This window comes from Protopterus annectens, chromosome 14.part0 (genome assembly GCF_019279795.1).
Source record: "Protopterus annectens isolate FY-2018-M chromosome 14.part0, PAN1.0, whole genome shotgun sequence".
NCBI classification, from domain to species: domain Eukaryota; kingdom Metazoa; phylum Chordata; order Ceratodontiformes; family Protopteridae; genus Protopterus; species Protopterus annectens.
Genome location: NC_056748.1, coordinates 560,137,443 through 560,160,696, shown reverse-complemented (window position 1 = coordinate 560,160,696; position 23,254 = coordinate 560,137,443). Strand labels below are relative to the sequence as shown.

Below are 23,254 nucleotides of genomic sequence, written 5' to 3'. Positions count from 1 at the left end.
TGTTCCACGTTGAATGGGTTCTGTCGCAAATGACTTTTTGACATTTTAATACGTGATCAGCTTGTCAAAATAACATTTTTAAGTATGAAGACGCTGTTCTTATCTCTTGCTGTAACTTCTGTAGCTGAAGTTAAGTGAGTTACACTGTGCCCATTTGTTGCACAGTATGAGCGGTATGGCTCCACATTTTACATGTGGATGGTTTGGAGCTGTGGACGGCATACTCCACGCCGTCAGTTTGAATGCTCCACAGCTGCAAGAGGCGATTGCAGAATGTGCCTTATAACAGCAGATGTCTATCAATGACAAGCTGCACGAAGAATAAGAGATTACCTCCAAATCGTCAATACTTGTGTTTATGTCCACCTGGTGGTGAACACAGCAGAATTTAACATTACGCAAGAGCCGTTAAAAACGTTTATAAACTTGGGAAGCAGTTGTAAATCAATGCCGCGCTGACTAAGATGGCCAGAAATGGTCTGAACATCTTTTTTTCTTAGCCGATTTAATTGCCTAACCGAAAGGTCACAAGAGGTTTGATACTGTCAGGGTGCCAGTTCTATGTAATTCAGGACGCAGTCAGCCAAAACAGTTCACTGGCATTGAGCTCTTTTCCTAATATAGAGAAAGCCGGTGCTGTGCTTGCAGAAACTTCCCTATAAAAGTTAGCCCTCTATTATTTTACTTTTTACCCACCAGAAGCCTTCGTCTAAGGTAGGTCACCTTTGTATTCACTGAAGCGAGAACTTGTAAATGGAAAATGGATGAGTGCATTTTTTGGAAGGGAGGAGTTAATATTAGAAAGCAACATTACTCCGACCCACACATCTTACATTGTGAAATGTTAAATATATAAGGCTAAGAAGATTGTGTGTGTGTGTGTGTGGGGGGGGGGGTTGTCGCGGGGCAGTGAATCTACATTGTGTGCACATTTTTCTGCATGCAACGTTATTATGAATCAGCTTACCTTGGTGGTCCTTGTTGCTAGGTGTATATCTCAATTGTCTATCTATATATACACACATAATATTATGTGTGTGTAGAAACAAGGGTACTAATGTATCATGCTGTAATGAAGATTATATCATCTGCTGTTAGTCATACTAAATTTCATTGTATAACCTTAGGAAACTGCCCTGCTTTATAACTCAAATACTGGAAAGAAACCTGAACACAATAACTGTATTACAATAGGGTATTTTCCTATTACCTGCAATGATTTCACGAAACTCCGGCATCAACGTGTTATTGTTTCCAAATGGAAGTGCCACCCGAATTAAGAAGTTAAGATTGATGAGGGTACTTGTAAACATATTGTGCTAAGAAAACAAGCTTCCCTGCTTTGCATGCGGACGTTTTTAGGTCTTTGAAGTATTTTTATTTCAAGGGTCCATCAATTAACAAACCATACAAGATTCAGTTTATTTTCATAGAACGTGGGGGGGGGGGTTAAAGGTAATTACACCGTCACCTCAGATTACTAATTAAATATATGTAAAAGCAAGATCAATATAAAAATTAGGTAGGCTGCTTTTAGCAGAAATAAAAAAATGTAAACCAAATACAGTAGTCTAGCCAAAAAAAAAAAAATATATATATATATATATATATATATATATATATACGGGCATTGAATCAAGGCTGTGAACCTGTACTGTTCCATATCTTGACCCTGGTAAATAACAAAAGTGAGAATTTACAGAATTAGCAACTGTGCTCTTCATAGAAGGGATTCAGGTTCACAGTTTACCTTACGCAAGGTTGGAAAAAGGCAGTCCTCACTAGTTCTAAAATCCAACATTTTATCTTAAAAAGTAACTCAAAGGCCTGGTGTTGGAACTTTACATCACGCATACTGTGTCAATCTGAAGTTAACCACACAGTGTTAGTGGGTTGCCCTTGAAAAGAAATAATGTGTGCCTTGTGGGCTTATCCATTTACGTTTTGAGTAGTGATTTTCTACATCATGACTTTGATGCCTGCCCAATGCATTGTTTTAAAGTGGCACACCTTTTATCTCAACTCTTATACAGTGTGAAAATGATAGTATATCCAGAATTACAAACTGCCCCTGTTTAGCTAGGTGTACAACTACTACTACTATACAGAAGATGAAATGAAAATATTAGACAGCTGAAATATGCCAGATTTGAAGTTTTTGGAAGGTAGATACATGGGGAAATGGGTACTAGAACTAAAGCAACCCCTATTTCTACTCAGATCTCAGACAGTATCATTTTTGTCACTGTTGATTTCTCTAGAGCCATATATTTCATTAAACTGCATTTTATTGGTTTGTTGTCACCTTTTCTACTACTCTGAAAAAAACAAATGAGTCCGTTTTAGTTTACTTACTCTTGCTTTATTGTCTAACTCATATAATCATGTTTTTTTCCATAGCTTCTGTCAGTCAGGTCTTCCAGCCTCCACAATACCCAATCTCCCTCTGTAAAGGCATGATTCTGACCTGCAGACATACTAGAGATGATCAACATTACATCACAGTTGCAGTAGCCTAAGTTATTTGGGTTATATCTTGCCCTGGATATCACCATCAGCCAACTTTCAAAGCTTTAGGGCATCTTCCATGTGCCCTAAATCTCAGGGGCTCAAGCAGAGCCACACAGAGAGCACTTTGGGTGCCAAAATCTAGAGGGCTTTCACTCCATCTGTATGCTTTGTGGAATTGGCAGTTGGCTGGTGATCCTTCAAGGCTGGGTAGATAAATACCCTCCTGGGTAAACCTTCCACACATTCATTTTCATGAAGAAAAACTGTGCTTTTACTATGAATGCAATTATTTTATGCTAGCAACATTAATTTTTATGGACTGTCATGAGTTGTTGGGCAGTTTTACTCAGTATATGCAAGATAAATACCCTGCTGGGGAAAACCTTCAACAAATTCATTTTATCAGGAAAATCTGTTTTTGTGAATTTAATTATTCTATGCAAAGAACACTAATTTTTATAGGCTATCACAACCTGTAGGGGAATTTTCTTCACTATATGCTTGTGTGAGAAAACTATGTAAAATCTGTTTTATCTACTTATTTTCTACACACATATGTAGAACTGATGTATTCTGAAGGATATTGTGTTTTTGAGGACTGTCATTTAATTTTTTATCTTAAAATCTGAGGTTTACAACTCAAGGCTCTGAGACCACCTTTCTGACATCTTTTTCTGCTAGACCATGGAGCAGTTACCTGTCTCTTCAGTTTAGGGTTACCACCTGTCCCACTTTGCGAGGGACAGTCCCTCTTTGTGCAGTTGTGTCCTGACAAAAAATATTAAAAATGGCAAGTGTCCTGAGATTGTAGGACATAATTATTTCCAATATTTTATGTAATAGTTGCATAATTGAGATTGTAGGACATAATTATTTCCAATATTTTATGTAATAGTTGCATAAAACAGTTATTCTGTATCTAAAATACCTTAATGTTATAAGAAACAGAATAAGCAACTAAAATGCTACAAGAATAAGCTTTTATTTAAGCAAAAAAGTTAAGTTCTATCCTTTGTACTCACCATGTGTATGTGTCGGCCTGTAAAATCTGATGTTTGTACAGAAAATGTCCCACTTTGGCCATTTGAAAAGGTGGCAACCCTACTTCAGTTCTTTCTTTCCTGTCTACTAGAAGTAGAAAATTTTTAGCGAGTTTTAGGATGTCATTCTATCTCCTTCACTACCTCAGCCACTGATGGGTGACTGCTGTGGCTGAACTTGGTTCCTCAGTTCGCTCATCTATGTTGCTTGTTCCCTCTGGTGTAGCTCCTTGGGAAGCCATGAACGACCAGGAGTTAGACACATCCTCTACAGCTGCAAGGTTGTACTCTTCAGGTGAGGGAAAACAACTCTTGCCAGTCTAGAGAGAAGGAGTAGGTGAAGGTTTATTGCATAACTGGATTACTATGTCTGATTCCCCGGATGGTGCCAATGCCATGAGTCATTATTTGTTCTGGGGAGTTTCACAGGAAAAGAAAAAAAATAGAATGGTACATCTAACTTGATGCCATTTGGTAAGGAACTAAAATGTGCCTTTAATTTTTCAAATCCTGTTTCCTCATTAAAATCAAATAGAAAAATATTTCCTTCACATTCTGATGCTGATTCCCAGTTAGATGAACAGGGAATGGAGTGGGAATACTTTTCTTTGGTGTTTTTTTCCTCAAACTGAATATTCATATTCTGATTCCAAGGAAAGTGCTACTTCAGATTTCACTCCAGAAATGCCATCTTCTTCTGAGACCTTAGCTAAAATGAAAGAGTCATTTCAATGAGAACAAAATGAAATCTCTATTCCCCAGCAAAGGTATTATGATTTGTTGTAAATGGATATTCCACAGCATGCAGGTGTTCCTCCTATTTATCAGCTTTCGAGACGTTTTCTTAACAGCTTGCAGCATGCTTGACAGTCAGACGCCTGCTCCTAAAAATCTAAGTTATACAAAGTATCCTAGAATCATAAATAGCTATTTTCAAATTCTAAAGCAGATCCTGCAGTGATTTCCTTATCTAAAATTTCTACTGCTAAACAGATTGTTAATGCTAACCCAATTCCCTCTAACAGGATCACAGGTTAAAATATTTACTGGCTTCTTTTGAGACCATGAGAAAGTTAACTGTCAACCTTCTCTGTTCAAAAGTAAAAAAAAAAAAATATTGAGTGCCTTAATCGTATCTGCTTCTCATGCAAACAAGCACCCTTTGATGTGTTCTTATGATTCTGTTGATACTGTCTCCAGAGCTGTTGTGACAGTGTCACTTATGAGAAGATTTGCTTGGTAACATTCTCAAAACTTAGCAGATGTTAAAGAGGAGATTTTACATTCTCCCACTGATAAGGTTGTTTTGTTTGACTCTCTTGCTCCTGAGGTACTTATAAGATTTGATGGAAGACAGCAATTGATTCAAGGGGTCACCCACATTTTCCAAATTTCCTTTTCTAAATTTAATAAAAACTGCTCTTTCTAACTCAGGACCCTTTTTTAAAAAGCAATTCAAGCAACAAGGTGTTAACAAACAGGATTAAAAAAGCAGTGCAAGGAGCCTCCTAGAACCAAGGACATTCCAAAATGTCAAAATGAGTACTTGCCTCTTCATGACCCTCACCCAGCCTGGCAAACTTTCCCTCAGTCTATGTCTGCACCTTCCAAAGCAACATCAGAACATCTCAAACAAATGGGTTCTGAAAATCATGCAACAGGGGTACAGATGGTATTGGGAGTTCCTGTCTCCTTTCCAGGGGATTCGTTCTCATTCTGTAAAACAAGCATCCCTCTTTCCTCCTGTTCTAGAGCAAATGTTGTCTCAGGGGGTCATAGAACTACAGCCTTTAGATCAGATAGGAAAAGATCTTTATTTAAGTATGTGTCTGGAACACAGGGAAGACAGAACTTTGAAACCAGTCTTAGATCTTTCCTTCCTCAATCTTTTTATCAGATACCCAAAGTTCAAAATGTTATCCCTTCAAACTCTGTTGCCTCTCATTCCATTATTAAGTTTCAAGGTTAAAATTAGATTTAAAAGATGCTTATCATTTCATTCCCATTAACAAACATTTCAGACATTTCTTAAAATTTTCTCTGTCTGGTTTATGTTAACATTTCTCTGTCTGACCTTTTGGTCAATCAAGTGCATCAATGGTATTTATAAATTGTCTGACTCCTGCAATTACTTAGTGCAGACATCAAGGCACTCACATCTTAACATACTTGGACAATTGTCTTTGCAGCCTTTTTTCCAGTTGTCAGAATTCTCAGATATGCATCAAAAAATTCTGCTCAGTCCTGGTTTTCAAGTGAACTTCCAGAAATAATCCCTCATCCCTTCACATAGTATTTTTTTCTATGATGTCTTGCAGATATTTCCCTAAGAAGAGTTTTTCTTCCATTGGACAAAGCAGAACTCTACAAAGAATTCTTCCTGAGCTTTTCCAACCCGCCCCAATATCTGCCAAGATATTTCTCAGGATTCTGTGTTTCATGGCTTCTGTGATTGCATTGCTATGATTCCCTTGGTCAGATGCTATATGAGAAAAAAAATCAGTGGTACAGCAGATCGGTCTGATCTCAGCATCAACATGCTTTATCTTTTTAGATTGCATTGTCGGGGTTTGGAAGAAAAGATTTATTCTGGTGAGGGACCAGTTATCTCTCTTCAGGTCTCCCCTTCTTCCTTCTACCTCTTCTTTAGTCTGTGACATCATATGCTCCAGACTTTGCTTTGTGGGGGGCAATATCAAGAGAGTTGAAAGTGCAAGATCAGTTGAACAAGCAGGACAGACAAAAGGACATCAATGCAAAAGAAATGCCAGCAAAAATTAATGATTTAAAAGCATTATATCATCTCTGGTCCCCAGGACCTTTTCGAGTTATCGTAGACAAGACCACAATAATGTGCTATTTAAACAAACAAGGGGGTACTAGGTCTTACCCTCTTTTCAGAATTGCAGTGATGGCATGGAAAATGGCAACTCAACTCAATTTGACTCTTCAGGCCACATGCATTGATCAGAGCAAAACAGTGTAGCGGGCAAGCTGAACAGTACCAGACTATCTTATCACAAATGTAAATTACACCAGAGGGCCTTCCAGGAATTGATATATCTGTAGGGAACCCCTCAAATAGCTCTGTTTGCCTCCTTTCAAAAGAAACAATAAAATAATTTCTGTTCCAGGATTCCTTGCAAATAGGCATGAAGACAGTTGACTTCTCATTCCCATGGATGGGGGTGTTCCTGTATGCGTTTCCTCCATTTCCATGGACACTAAGGGTTCGTCTAAAGATCCAGAAGGACTCTCCAAAGATAGTGATGTTAACTCCCTTTTGGCCTAGACTACAGTCGCCCTCCCATTTTTCTGAAACTGGCCAAGGGTAATTAACACAAGCTTTCCCACAGGCTGGATTTACTCATAGAATATAGGGGGTATTTGATACACCCCAACCGGAAAACACTTTAGTTGACTGCATGGATGATAGACTTTTGATAACCCTTAAGCACCCCTTTCTGAGCATGAGCAACAAGTACTAAATGAGGCCAGAAAACTTGCTACTAGAAAATCCTTTATGTGTAATTGAAAGGATTTTCAGTTGTTGCCATTCTAAGAATTAGGCCCCATTGAAGGCCCAGATGCCCCTGGCTTGACATTAATTGTGCAAGTTATTATCCTCTGGCCTTTATTACTCCTTCCTTATTCATATAGCATGATTACTCTTTCAGCTGTTTCTGTCTGTCTGCCTTTAGATCCCCTTTTTACCTGTCTTTAAGTGAAGCAGTGGCTCCTCCATGAGATATCAACTTTGTGCTTGAAAGGTGAACACTTCTTCCAATGGAACTAGCTCATCAGGTTGATTTGAGGTTCTTGACTTAGGAAGCTGTGTTACTCATTACGCTGGCTTCAGCAAGAGGAGTATCTGAGTTGCACACTCTTAGAGTGAGTCAGCTGTTACTCATTTTCCACAAGAACATTGTTTTCTAGAAAACAAATCCTTCTTTTATGCCTAAAGTGGTTTCAAAGTTTATCCAATGTCATTGTATTGATCATCTTCTATTCTTTCCAGAACCTAAAATCAAGCACACTCTAGATGTTCACAGGCAGCTCAGATACTACTTGGACACAACTAAATCCTCCAGGAAACCCAATCAGCTATTTGTATCCTATAATGGTAAGTAAAAAAAAAAAGGACAACTGTGTCAAAGCAGACAGATGCAAGATGGTTGTCTCTTACTATTTATTTTTGCCTATCTCTCCATAACAACTACTTCCAGGTAGAATTAGGTCCCATTCTACCAGGATCTGGATTCTTCTGTAGCTTTCTGGAAAAGTAGGACTCTACAAGTATCCTAGTGGCAGCAACTTGGTCCTCTGTATATACTTTCACAAAGCATTAGAATCTGGATTCCTTTTCCAGCTCCAGAACAAGGTTTATTAGGACCATTCACCAGGGGATCCTGGATTCTTGAATTCCTTCCTTCTCCCTATATGTTCTTAAGCTATGGTAATCTACAGAGCTAGCTTAGGCTATTGTAACAATGATCTAATTTTGAACAGAGTTCAGTTGTTTTAGTAAACGTACCGTAACAGTATATGTACTAATAGATCACTGTTGTGTTGCAGTAGCAGTCCCCTCTCTAACATCCCCCTTGCTTTTGTTTATGATGTATTACGATGGTGGGGATATATATCTATACCTATATTTAATCTATATCTATGTTATAGAGAGAAACAAATCCTGCATGGCGTCTTAGCCCATCACAGGATGCATACACACATACACACACACACACACACACACACACACACACACACACACACACACACACACACACACACACACACACACACTTGAGTTGGGGGGAGGAAACCAGACCACCCAACAAAAAAGGACACAGATGCAAGGAGGACATGGCAGCTCCACACAGCAGGCATGCCAGTTGAGAATGAAGTATTATGAAGCAGCAATGTTAATGATCCCAGCACTTGTTCAGTAATAAGTAATTAATTAGTAAGGGATATAAGCAAACAATAATGCCCAACAGGGTGTGTGTTACTGTGTAAATAATGTTCACCCCGGGATGTTATGAGGCTTGATGCTGCAGGCAGAGGACGTCTGTACTCATGGAAGGGCTTTATTTACAAAGTAACACACACCCTTGAGGGCATTATTGAGCTTGGAGAATGGGCTGTATGTAAAATTGTTGTGTTTTACTTACTTTGTTATTATTAAATTTTTTTATATATTTTTTATTGCAAAACAGTTCCTCCGCCTAATGTTACTAAATTGCTGTAGTATATGTAAATGTTGTTCGAGGAAGTATTTTATATCCCAAATAGAACACTTTCCAAAAATATGAAGATATTTACTTCACGTTTTTGGTCGTTTATTCCTAAAATGTGTGTTTTGCTGCCAGTCATTAGAGACTGAAGTAACTATATAATGACATATATTTGAGTATCAGACTTTATTTCCTTCAGAAGAATGCACGCTGAAACAAATCCTGTTATTTAAGTAACTATGTAATTTTGTAAGAGCAATATCTGTTCTTATTTTTTTAGCTTTTGCTCCCCCTTTATTTTAGGCTTTATCCAGATGTTTTGAGCTAAAAAGTTGAGAGGTATGTAAACCTCTTAGCTGCTGCCACTGCTCGATTGCTCTTGCTCTTCAGACACACACACACATACATACACACACACACACACACACACACACACACACACACATACACACACACACACACACACACACATGCTCTCATGCATGCAAGCACACATACACTCACACAGGCATACAGACAGAAACATAAGCATAAAGACACACATACACAAGCGCACATGCACACTTTTCTTTCTTCTTTATGTTTCTTTTACACTCACTAAACAGCAAAAGCGCTGCTTATTAAATGTGAAGTAATGGCTCAAATCAATTTCGCTCTGACTCTCAATCATGCATACACTCACATACACAGACATAACACATACACACTTTTCTATTTTTTTTTTATTTCTTTTATTTTATACTCACTATACAGCAAAAAGGCTGCTTAGTGAGTGTAAAATAAAGACGGCCATTAGCTTTCTTTCAGTCTAAGCTCCACAGCAGCTTAATATGCTCCCTTGAAGCAGCAGACTCATTTTTCAGTGAGCATTACCTGTGGATTAACAACCTGCTGGAGAACATTCATTCTCCAATCAGGGTGTTGGTGTACAGGTCGTCCATTCTCTAAGTACAAATAATCTGCAGTGATGTCACCTTTCAGCATCATTAGGAGGCCCTCCTTTTTAAATGCCATTTTTTGGTCAGTAACACTGCAGCTCAGTTGTATATGGTCTTACTCATGGTACACAAACAGCTCAGTGGTACATGGTCTTAACTCACAGTGCATAAACAGTATATGAAAAAATGTGAGATTTAACTAAAGTAACTCTGTCATTCATACTGAGATAATAAAACATCTGATTTTTTATTACCATTTTTCTTTCATTTATTAGCTGAGAACACCTTCAGACCATCAGCATTTCAGCAGTCTTCGTAACCCCAGGTGAGTATCTATGTGATGAGTACTAGGTCCATGTATGGGTGCATGAAGGTGACATGGCATAGAGAAGTGACCTAAAATAGTAATTGTTTATTAGAAAGAACCAGACTTTTGGGGTATCAGAGGAGTAGAAGAGGGTCAGTTCCTGCTCAGGGCTGGAGACAAGGCTGCATCAGTTTACTGAAACCAGTAAAGCAGCAGCAGGCATGCCATACCCCAAGTGTGTACAAAATGTGAGAGTACATGGCAGTGCTGAAGCAATAGGCGCAATGATAAAAACAGGAATACGGTACAAGAAATAAAAGTGTGATTTCATGTAACTTAGGTAAAAAAAAGCCTAGGTAAGACACAACACTGGTAGTACAAGTGTCAATACAGCACCAAATTTTTATACCGGTTACAGATAGTAGATATCAGGGTGCTCTTGGAATTAGACTAAAAACATTATGGCAAATGGCACAGTGATTTGAATATATACCTACAGGAATAGAAAGGCAAGAAGGCATGTAGGGACTGTCCTGTAAAGAAAACTATATACAATAGCTAGGAGCTGCGATCAGAGACTGTACAGATGGAAGCGCAGAGGCAATGCACAAAATGTTTTCTTTATGCAGAAAGTGTTTTGCTTACAGAATGCTTGACTACAGAAAGTCATGGGGCTAAAATTGCTGTGATTTTCCTATGTCCTGAAGCATAGGAATCTTAGGACAATTTGAATTCTTGGCATTCTGAAACGTTAGATATGATCACTACAGAACAGCCTAAATATGTTGTAAAGTGTCCAGAAACTGTAGAGTATAAAGAAAACTGAAAATATATAAGCCTAACCATTCTTTGAAAATATGTAGAGACCATCATCAAGGTTCCTTCTCTTCTACTGTTTGAACCTAGTTCTAACAACATTCCCTGTCATTTTTACATGTTTTTTGTTTGAGAGAATATATCAGAACTGAAAGACTGGTCATGTTCTTACTATAATGTAAACAACTATGGTTTCTTTTGTATTCATTTATGCAGTTAGCATAAACAATAACTCTTGTAATTTACAGTGAGCTGCAACCATGAGTTCAGATGCAGAAATGGCAATATTTGGGCCTGCTGCCTCCTTTCTCCGAAAATCAGAGAAAGAAAGGATTGAAGCCCAGAATGCTCCATTTGATGCAAAATCAGCTACATTTGTGACAGATGACAAAGTAGCTTATGTTAAGGGAACAATCCAAAGTAAGGAAGGTGGCAAAGCTACGGTAAAAACTGAAGATGGAAAGGTAAGTGCAAATGTTTTCATTTTATTAGTTTAAATTCTGGTTTATGCCAAGTTTGTTATAACCTATTAAACAAATATCCTTATTGTTTAAAGACTGTAACAGTTAAAGATGATCAAGTCTTCCCACAAAACCCACCCAAGTTTAACAAAATTGAAGATATGGCCATGATGACTCACCTCCATGAACCAGCTGTGCTGTACAACCTCAAAGAGCGTTACGCAGCCTGGATGATCTACGTGAGTAAAATAAAATAAAATAACTTCTCTAGCAAACACTTTTTAACTGCTTGTTTTTAACTGTTGACATTCTCCTCTTTCAGACCTATTCAGGCCTTTTCTGTGTCACTGTTAACCCCTACAAGTGGTTGCCAGTGTACAATCCAGAGGTGGTTGCTGGGTACAGAGGAAAGAAGCGTCAGGAAGCCCCTCCCCACATCTTCTCCATCTCTGACAATGCGTATCAGTCCATGTTAACTGGTGAGTAACTTGTTTGCAATTTGTATTTAAATGTTAATTTACATCTGCATTACTTCTGTTTAAAAGACACTAAAATGAATCATAACCTCGAGGTACAACAGCACAGAAAATATTAATACGTCATCAGAACTATACATTTTTTTGAGAACTCTGTAAAACGAACAATGTTTTTTTTTTGCCATTTTTATTTGTTAAATGCTTTAAAAAATGAAACAACTGAATTTGTGCTATAGTTTAACATATACACTCTATATGTAAGATGCATGTCAAATCATCAGCAAGTCAAATGGCATCAGAAATACTTGGTCTAGGGATCTAAACCTCTTCTGCAATATCAAGAGATTGGCTTGGAAGGGCAGGTATATCTCATACAGCATACCACTACTGTGAACAGACTCCCCATCCAAATAATATCACTACTGTGAACAGACTCCCCATCCAAATAAATCAGAATTCATCCCTGTCTATAACTGAGTGCAACTTAGATCTATGGATGGGAAACAGAATATTTACCCCAGGACTGCCCCCTGTACTACTAATAGACAGATGCAGCTGCTAAATGCTTTATCCCACACATGGATCCCCTCAAATTTTCTATGTTATGATCCCAGTTATTCTCATTAGGGATAATATATAATTATCAACCATGGGATGGGTAAGACCAATCTACAAGCAAATGGGATGGATTATTTTGAATATGTAATGGGAAATTTGCTAGGCTTAAAAAGGCCCACAAGGGCAGGTAGCCTACTACTTACCTATGAATGCCTGCTTAATACAGGATGTAGTTCTATGCTATGTATTTACATAATGATGCTTTAATAAAAGAATGAATGCATATGGTTGCAACAACAGAAGCAGTAAAGCTACATTTATTTATCTTGTTCAAAGATGTGTATTTATCACTGTGAATGTAGGTTTATGTTAAGCATGTATATCATGTTGCAGTATGTCAATGCGAAGCTGGTAGCAATTTAGTGAAGCAAATCTGCAAGGCATCTTATAGTAAATACTTATATGCAAACAAATACAATTGGTTCGTAACAAACACATGAATAAACATATTTACAAATGTACCTATTTCCTTGGCAGATCGTGAAAACCAGTCAATCCTTATCACGTAAGAAATTACTTTTATAGTTGAGAAATTCAAGTTGTCATTCAAATTAAATTTGTACAAATTATCTCCAGTGACTGCATTTTTATTAATTCCTTTGTTACATGTAGTGGAGAATCTGGTGCTGGGAAGACTGTAAACACAAAACGTGTCATTCAGTATTTTGCAACAATTGCAGCCCTGGGTGAAAAGAAAAAAGAAACCGAGGCTCAAAGTAAGGTAAGAAAATTGACTCACTTATACAATTATGAAGAAACACAAAATTGCAACATTCTGATCACAGATCATTTCTAATTAAGTTATTCTGCATTTATTTAATTTCTAACCATTTTCTTAAGCAAAAAAGTAGTCAGCTGGAAATACAGAGTACACTATATTATTTTTCAAAATTTTCAATGAAGAAAGGGAAGGGAGCAATATTATACCACTTGGATACATGCTTAAATGTTTTGTTAATGAGGTGTGAAGGGCCAATGATTTAATTCACACCACTTCCCAGTCTATATGAGATTCGAAAGATGTAATTTAGCCAAGATGAAATGCACATGTAACACACATTAAAGCAGGTTTTCATTTTATATTTATTTACTGATTTTGAGTATTTACTGATGCTGTAGATGTTGATAAATGCTTTGCCTGAGTGGGGTTCCCCTTGTCCTCATCCATTACTTTGCTATTCTCTATTATTTCCCCTTCTTTATGTTTTAATCTAAATGAAGCAGTAAAATCAGGCTTTTCTTAAGTGGTCCTTATCTAATTGTAAAGACTAAAAGCATAAATTAAAGTTACATAAACAAGTGTTCTCTATGTATGTATGGGCTGTACTGCAATTCCCCAGGGTAAAACTCTTCATTTTGGCCTCACATCAGTGAATACTTAAGCCATTGAGCATATTTCCTATTTTCTCCTAGGTACTGTTGAAACTTATCAAGTTGAACACTCAGTGCCTTGTAACTGACTAATCATAGTGGGATTGTATGTATGCATGTGTGTATACATACATGCACAGATAGATATAGAGAAAATGCATGTATGTGTATAAATGTGTGTGAGTGTGTGTGTGTATGGTTACTATGCAGTTTGTTGACTTCCCAACTGGTCAATATTCTGCATATAATTTTCTTTAATTGAAAGCAGGATTGATAGATTGCTGCTATAGTTGAGTTGTGTTATGCTGACTATAACAGTGTAGTGAGACATTCACTGTGCTCACGGCTGCATGACCATGCAGTAGATATATATAAGTTAGGGAATATTGGGTTAAATTGCCACATTGGGGGTTATAGGGTGAAACTCCCCACATAAGGCATGCCTTTCTGTGTTAGCAGTGTGCATGTATTTTAGTAGTTAGACCATGTTAATGTTAGATAGGAGGTTAGGTGTTGTGCATATTGCATGTGGGCAATGAAATGTGTTCTGCTTGTATGGGTGGTGGCAGGTATGTTCAAGTGTTTTTTTTTTTTTGGTGGTATGTAATTCAATATATTTTATAATATACTCATACTTCGAGAAAGTGAGACAAAAAGTGGGCAGAGTTCAAAGCAGACATCAGTAGCCATATGTAGCATCTGAAGGGAAAAAACTACAGGTGATAATCAACAGAGATAAAACCTGGCATACATTCGGGTATCAAATACAGATATAAACATTCAGAATTTATAGTATAATATCCATTGCTTAGCTAGTAACATTATATCACACAGTTGACAGACTTTTGGATAAATAAAGATTGTTCTGAACTGACTTTAATATTAATGATGGTATTTTATTTTTAATTTTATAGGGAACTCTGGAAGATCAAATCATTCAGGCTAACCCACTGCTTGAAGCATTCGGTAATGCCAAGACCATTAGGAATGACAACTCATCTCGCTTTGTAAGTTTATGAGCTAAACATTTTTGGATTACATCAGTTGCTGCAGTATTAATTGTTTTTTCATACTGGAATTTCAAAACATGTAAGAATAAAATGATAGTGAAATTGTTAGTTTCATGGCTCCGCACATGAAGTAACAGAAGCTGGTGTTACTTAAGGGTCTTAAATTAGTGAATAACTCTCACTTTGAAACAGAACAAAAAACAGATATAATGTATATTTTATTCTGTAACGTCTGGACTGTATTCAAAGAATTCAGCTGTATAGAACTACTAGCACTGCGCTGCTGTGGTTTAAGAACACTACATTGCTAACTAGCAATTCAGAGACATGCAACATGGAACAGAGGCTCATTAGATGCTTAGTATCATCTCTGAATCAGGCAATTATCATGATTATAAAAACTGTGCTAGTGTTCTCCCTACTGACCCTTGCAATGCTATTGCATAGAACAGGCATCAACACACATGCACACACTCGCACACACACACACACACACACACACACACACACACACACACACACACACACACACACACACACACACACGCACATGCATACACATGCACACGCACACACTCACACACACACACACACACACACACACACACACACACACGCACACACACCCTCTCACTTCGAACCAGCTGTGGCACTGACAGCCCTCCTCCTGACAGGTACAGCAAGGTCTCCAAGACTAGCTTTCAAGGATAACAAAGAAGTATTTGCTTGACATGTAGTGGAACCTGATTTCCTACCTATGGAATAAATTACCACTACAGATTAAAAAAGTTATTATGTACCTACCATAACATCCCATGTGAGTTGTCCATTTTGCCTTCATTCTTTACTGATGGGGTTCGGAACCAATCTTCGGTTCTGACTCGGCCGTTTATACAAGCTCAATGTCTTCAACAAGCTCGTGGCTTATTCCCTATCCCATGATGCCTTAGTGCCTTCCCCAGATCTTGTTTGCCTGTGTACTAACACACACACACACACACACACATATATATATATATATATATATATATATATATATATATATATATATACACGTTATGGTAGGTACATAACTTCTTTATGTGAAGTTGTCCTATCTCGCCTTCATTCTTTACTGAAGGGACAGCGTCCCTAGCACCATCGTCTTGGGTGGCTCATGGGAGTATATTCTTCAGAACAGTGGACCCGAAGGAGGCCCTGTCCCTGGAGGCCAAATTTACTTTGTAATGAGTGATAAAGGTATAAGGCATTGCCCAAGTTGCCACTGCACAAATGGTAGCTATTGGCAACTTGGCACTAAAAGCAGAAGAGGTGGAAACCGGCCTAGTAGAGTGAGTCTTTATTTTGTTTGGCAGTTTTTTATTCACTGAATTGTAAGTGAATGAAATGCAGTCTGATAACCACCTAGATAAAGTGGGTTTTGCTACTGATACTCCTTTCTTAGCATCTGAAAATGAAAAATTAGTTGATCAGACTTTCTAAATCCTTTTGTTCTGTGCAAAGAGAAATGTAATTGTCTATAAACTTCAAGTTGGTGTAGCATATATTCTGCCTTATTCCCATATTTTCGGGAAAAAACTTGTAGGTCTATGGATTGATTTAGGCTGGACTCTGAACATACCTTCAGAGGAAAGACAAGTTTGTACGTAATGTTACCCTGTCATTGTAGAACAACAGGTAAGGGGGTTTGATCGATAATGCTTGTAGTTCTGATATCCTCCTAGGTGAGGTGATGGCTACCAAAAAGATAGTCTTCCATGTCAAAAACTTCAATTTGCATGATGATGCGGGTTCAAAAGGGGGGAGAATTATCCTAGATAGAACAAAATTTAGATTCTATGGTGGTAGTAAGGGCTTAATAGGTGGTCTCAAAAGACAGTGCCTCTCAGAAAGGCATTAGACAGCCTGTGGGACATAATGTTTGGTGCATCATTTCTAAGGTGAAAATTTGAAATTGCTGCCAATTGAACTCAGATAGTAGCTGCAGCTGCCCCCTCATTAAAAAGTTTTGTCAAGAACTCCAGAATAGAAGTTATAGATGCTGAATAAGGGTCATTATGATTCGCTAATGCCCAAACTGAAAATCTTTTCCATTTGCTAAGATATAACCTTCTCGTTGAAGTCTTGTGAGAAGAAATTAAAATGTGTTGTGCAGCGGATGGAAGATTTTGTAGCCTGGCTATATCTGGAATCAGAGCAGCCAAGCTGTCAACTTGAGGGTTTGAAGGGATGGCTGAGGAATTCCCGATGAATGAATCAGATGATCTGGCACTTGGTCCAGAATCCAAGGTTCCTCCTGAAGATGAAGCCGCAAAAAAGGGGAACCAAATTTGACGAGGCCAGTAAGGGGCTATTAGTATCAATGTCCTTCCCAATGTGTTGGCTTTCTGAAGAACTTTGCGTATCAATGGAAATGGGAGAAAAGCGTAGAGGAGACCCAGGGGCCAATTGTGCACAAGTGCATCGCTTAGTGGTTTCCCCAGAGGGGGAATTAGGGCAAAGCAGTTGCTGCATTTCGTGTTCTTGGCAAAGAGATCACAGCAAGGCTGACTCCATTTTTGGAAAATCATTTCCGCTACTTCTTGCTTGAGGGACCACTCTTGTGTCATCAATATTTATCTGCTGAGTTTGTCCGCTATCACGTTGGATTCCCCCAGAATGTGGGTTGCTATCAGAAAGCGTTGGGAGGATGTTGCCCACTGCCATACTCTCAGGGCCTCTCGACAAAGGGGATAAGATTTGATTCCTCCCTGCTTGTTTATATTCCATTCAATGGACATGTTGTCTGTCTGGATTGCAATTATTCCTAAAGCGAGAAAGTCCTGAAATGCTTGCAACACTAGAAGCACTGCTCTCATCTCTAGGACATTGATGTGCAAGTGGGCCTTGTGATTCTGCCACATGCCTTGTGCTAGTCTTCCCTGATAATCCCCCCCCCCCCAATCTGGGAAGCATCTGTGGTCACCGTAGCTAGCAGAGCTGGGAGAACAGGTTGGCCTAATGTCACTTCATCTCAGTGAAGCCACCAATGTAGGTCTTTCTTGCAAGATTCCGTCAGCATTATTTGGTGAGACATTGGGAGTTCCTGCATGGACCACTGTGTAAAAATAAGCCATTGTAGACTACTCATGTACATTCCAGCTAGAGCAATTACATTGATTGCTGCTGCCATCATGCCCAGTACTTTCAAAACTTCCCTTGCTTGAGCTTTTGTTCTGCACAGAAGATCTAACACTTGTGCTCGAAGGGCCTGTATCCTTTCTATTGGAAGCTTTACCATCATAGTAGAAGTGTCTAAATCTGCGCCTTTAAAAAAGATATGTTGAGATGGCAATAAGGCAGATTTTTCATAGTTTATACTAATCCCCAAATGGGCAAAAAGCTGTAAGGTGGTGTCTTTTGCTTGTATTAGTAAATGCTTGGTGGTGACGGATAGGAGCCAGTCATCTAGGTATGGAACTACTCGGAATCCTGAACACCTCAGGTGAGCCATGACCATTGCCATACATTTGGTGAACATTCTGGGTGCTGTAGTGAGGCCAAAGGGTAGACATTGAAACTGGTAATGACTGGCTCCCATCCAAAAGCGCAAATAACCCCTGGATGGCCTGTCCATTTTTATGTGGTAGTACGCATCCTGGAGGTCTACAGGGCACATCCAATTGTCTTTTCCCAGAAAGAGAAGTATTGACTGCAGTGTGACCATCCAGAACTTTATCTTTTTTACTGATTTGTTCAGTCTGCTGAGATCTAAAATTGGTAAGTCCCAGATCCTATCTGGTCTACAGGGACTGACTGGATGACTCTTTTTTTCTAGCAACTTCTGAATTTCTATGATTGCCTGATCCCTGTGACTGGGTGGAATGTCCGGGATCCTTTTGCTTTGTGGGGGTGTCATGGAAAAGGGTACTGTGTAGCCTCTGGATATGATGCTTTGTACCGATTTGTCTTTTGTTATTTTTAGTCAGGCATCTGGGTACAAAGATAGGTGACCCCCGACTGCCTCCAGAGTGGGACAGGTGGGCCTCCTTTCAGGAAGGCCTTACCGAGGGATTCTCAGTTGCCCTGATTCTGCAGATCCCCCTCTACCATGTTGCTGGCATCTTCCATTATGACCTCCTCCACTGCCCCTGGAGAAAGGTTCACCACGTGTGTCTGGAAAAGCTCTCTGGGATTTCCAAAATCACATCTTCCCCCCTTTTGACCCTTGGGATAGGGTCTAGAAGGGGTGGAAAATTGTACTCCGAAGGCAGAAAGAGTTTTCCTTCCTGTTCACAGCTGGTTAGTGTCTCCTTGACTTTAGGCCTGAACAGATACAAGCCATCGAAAGGGGTGTTAACAAAGGATGACTTGAAGGGTTTTGCAAAATTACACATGCACATCCAGAAATGTATCCTAAGGGCTATTCCTGAACCCACTGACCTACTCGCTCCATCGCCTGCATAAGAAACTAGCATCATGGATGAGTTCACTACAGAATTAAGGGTGGAGAGCTGGAATGATACCTTATCTGCTATCCCCTCTGCTACTGAACCCTGAAGAGTATCTCCAAGCTGCTTTAGAAGATCTCTTTGTAATATAGTGAAGTGGGTTAAGTAATTCAGAGACCTGAGAGTAAAGGTCACTGAAGAAAACATGCGCTTTCTGTATCTGTCCATCATGCGCAAATCTTTGTTCGGAGGATGAACAGAAGTGGAAGTTTCCAACAACTCCTTCTTGGTGGCTGTCATGACCACCATAGCATCTACCGGAATACCTTTTGTCAAAAATGTTTTATCTTCCAGGGAAGTGGTAAACTTATTTGGCCTCATAGGGACAGGCTTCTCTGTGTCTGGAGATTCCCACGCCTTCTGACAAACTAAGTCCATAAGCTCATCAAAAGGCAGAGACATCCATGTGGTGGAAGGTCGAGACCGGAAAGCCTTCAGGTAAACAGACTCCTCATCAGAAGGGGTGATGGTCTTCCAGCTCCCTCTCTGTTTAAGGATCTCTAGAATGTCATCAAAGGAGACATCCTCAGAGGGCGACTGTGGGGACCCTTCTGAATCATCAAGGTCTGTGTCTGACGTGACTGACTCCTGCAGGGAGTCCAAATGCTTCCTCTTACATGCTCTCTTCTGGGTGACCTCTTCAGAAGGGTATTCCTGAGGGGCTTTGGAAGAGCAGGATTCATCCACTGAGGCATCCTGAGGCTTTGGGTTTCTGTGCCTGTGTGTAATCAGTTATGTGGAGAGGGACACCGGTGCCCTATGGGGTGGAATGGTTCAACCCGAATGTGGGGGTGCCTCTAAGGACAGTGCTCCCCTCATAACCTCGAAAGCACCCCGCCCATGATCCAAGGAAAGCCTTGGCTCTGAAGAACCGGAAGTTCCCCCCAGTATCATAGAGGTAGGAGCCAAACTCACATGCTCTGAGGCCCCAATAGGCAGGATCGGATCTGAGAAAATCTCGGCTCGACTCTCCTCTCCAGACTCGACCGGTGAATATTGATTCCTCGACCCCTTGGATGGCACTGAGGTATTTGGAGCAGTCAGGGACAAAGATCCTGCAGCTGGTCCCGGCTCCAACGGTTCCACCACAATCAGCTCCGTGCATTCTGGCTCCAATCCCGCAGCTTGGGTCAGAGGAGGAATAGAAGTAGAAGGGACAGGTCTGGTCAGTTCCGAGGCCCTCTGGGTTGGTTCCAGTAAAAGTTTTGCCAGTGCCGGTGTCCTCAGTAGTCTCTGCACCATGCGATCCACATCCAAATCAGAGAGGCTTCTAGAGGATCGAAATGAAGGGGCTGAGGAAGCTGTAACTTGCAATAATGGAGACCTCAAGATACCAGCTCTAAAGCAGGGGACCGGCTCCTAACTTGCAAATCCAATGGCTCCAATACCAGTGGAACCGAGGTAGAAGGTTCCTCGGAACCAATAGTTTTGGAAACTGCCGGAGACATCCTAGTTGCTTTCTTTAATGGCTCTGATCCTTCTGAGGCAGAAGAGGATGACCTTTTTGAACTTTTAGTCTTGTCAGATGTTGGGGAAGTGGAGTTTTTATAGGAACTTTGACCCTGTTCTAGACATTCTGTAAAGGAAGATTTAACGAGTCCTCTCAACATTAATTTAATTTATTTTTCCTTTCATGCAGTACCCTTGAGCTGAAGGAGTGGCATATGGTGCATGACTCCTGTAAGCTGACTGCCCCCAGGCAGTAAACACAGTTTGTGTGCCCATCTGTCATTAACATCTTTTGGTTGCACTTAGGACACTTTTTGAAGCCAGAAGGGGTACCTTCTTTACCTTGCTTAGACATTATCACAGCGGACTAGAAACAACAATATAATCCTGACAACTCTCTAATTTAGACGAGCTGGATTCAACTACGCAAAACTATCTAAGGATAGCACTGAAAAAGAAACACACAACAAGAATTTTAGTCCTATAAATGTTAACACTAATAAAAAAAAAAAAAACTTTTTTCTTTTCTTTCTTCCTTTTTTTTGACACAGAAGAAGAAGAAAAAACGCCCTCTAACTTAAATGGGCTCTGCTCTAATAAAAAAAAAAAATTGAGCTACAGTGTTAAACTAATAACAACCACACATATGAAGAAAAGGGGGCCCTCTAACTTAAACGGGCTCTGGTGCTACAGTATAGGAAAGGGTAACTTATACAACTAAAAGCACACTTCTAAAAAGTACACAAAATGCAAATGCTACTGACTAACGGAACCAACAGTCTAGTCGCAAGCACACAGAGAAAAGAGAAAAGGTTATAGTAAAGGGATAAGAAAGAAACCTATGTAACAATTTTTTTATAAGGCAGATATTTAACAAGTTTTAACAACTTTCAAGGCAATTTAACTAAGTAATACAACTTGAGTAAACGAGATGGGGGGAAGTAGGCCTAAATGCAAAATGGCCAGGAAAAAGGTAAAAAAACACTAACTAGCTCAAACAAAGTTAACTAACTATGCACTCTAACAAAAACACACTAATATGAGCCAAGTATATTAAAAGGTAGTAAAAATTTTAGAAGAAAAAGTATTCAACTTAGCCAGAGCTAGAAGAATCACCCGATCAGTTTCGACAGCAAGTGAGATCTGGGGAAGGCACTAGAGCATCATGGGATAGGGAATAAGCCACAAGCTAGTTGAAGGCCTTGAGCTTGTATAAACGGCAGAGTTGGAACCGAGGATCGGTTGCGAACCCCATCAGTAAAGAATGAAGGCGAGATAGGACAACTTCACATCAAAGTACTAACTCATCTGCCTTTAAGGTTAGTCTTGATGATTGTATGGATAGATGGTAATTTATACAAGGGTTATTATTTAGAGTTTTGCTTGAATTTGGGAGGTAGGTACTTTTAAGTACTTACAACGGGTGGCTAGAGCTTTTAAGTATCTACTTAAAGGTGTAGATGGCTAGGCCTCATATGATCCCTGTGACTGTTTGCCCATTATTGTTCCTAGGTTCCTATGGGTGAATGCCAAAAAAGACTGCATTCATTTTCACCTCTCAGCACTGAAATACAACAGTAGAGCTTGCTTTTGAATTGCTCTACCATGGTACTTCAATTCTGAAGTAAGACTTTGGGGAAAAGCTCATAGCCAATTTACATTAGCTGTGCCCCTGGACTGCTGTATGTCCCTGCATCATTGTCCAGTAGACCAATGTAGTACTACCAACCTTAAGCTTCAATTGCTGCTGTGTTACAGTGGTCCAGTGGTCTCTGAATTGAAAAGATGTAGCAGACTGAGCAAACCTACAGGAAACAGGTTTGTGCAGTGCACTGCATATTATTTCCATAACACAGAGGTCTGTGACCATTTACTGTTGTCTTACAGTATCTGCTTGCTGAATGCAATTTTTACAAAAGTATTCCATTTAGCATAGGGCTATGGTTGGGATTATAACGTAATTCTATGTTTTTGTTCTGATTAAAGTGTGAGAAGCAGTGCCATATTTTCCTATATATTTTGCAGCAACACTAAACAGGACCACTCAGTTACTAGACATATGCAGAAAAATTATTAGATGCAGAAAAATATCTACAAATGAATTTGAAAAGCATTATCAAGAAGTTTTAATAAAAAAAAAGTGTTACACAGTCATTACCTGCTGAAATGAGCTAAGTCAGATAGTAATAAGTGATTTATTTGCCACATTTAGGAGGTATCAAGGATATACATCGAGTTCACAGATGTAAGCATTCTGCACTGTGTCTCACACTATACATACCAATGATCTACTTTGACAGCAGAAAGACAGCATGTATCAGTATGGAATGAGATCATACAGTGTTAAGCAAACAAGAAAGGTAAACTTGGTACATTCAGGAAAGTATAGAGCAGTTGCTAAGCAATAAGAAATGACAATTCAGTTAAAAGCATTGGTCAGGGCTATAATCCCTTAGAAGTTTTCACCAAAATAAAGTATCATCAGAATTAATTTTCTTTGTACAAGTACAGCTAGTACAATCCTAGGTTACCT

The 23,254-nt window shown here is 39.3% G+C and overlaps 1 protein-coding gene across 1 annotated transcript in view; it reads left to right on the top strand.

Annotated features, from left to right (window-relative positions):
- The first annotated feature begins 697 nt into the window (after nt 1-697).
- LOC122789102 (myosin-4) overlaps nt 698-23,254 on the top strand; it is a 101,497-nt gene continuing 78,940 nt past the window's right edge. Inside the window, exons 1-8 of the mRNA XM_044056302.1 lie at nt 698-714; nt 9,999-10,048; nt 11,095-11,310; nt 11,403-11,546; nt 11,630-11,786; nt 12,879-12,906; nt 13,014-13,122; nt 14,687-14,779. Of these exons, the coding sequence (XP_043912237.1) occupies nt 11,107-11,310; nt 11,403-11,546; nt 11,630-11,786; nt 12,879-12,906; nt 13,014-13,122; nt 14,687-14,779 (735 nt within the window). The 5' untranslated portion in view covers nt 698-714; nt 9,999-10,048; nt 11,095-11,106. The remainder of the gene's footprint in view (nt 715-9,998; nt 10,049-11,094; nt 11,311-11,402; nt 11,547-11,629; nt 11,787-12,878; nt 12,907-13,013; nt 13,123-14,686; nt 14,780-23,254) is intronic.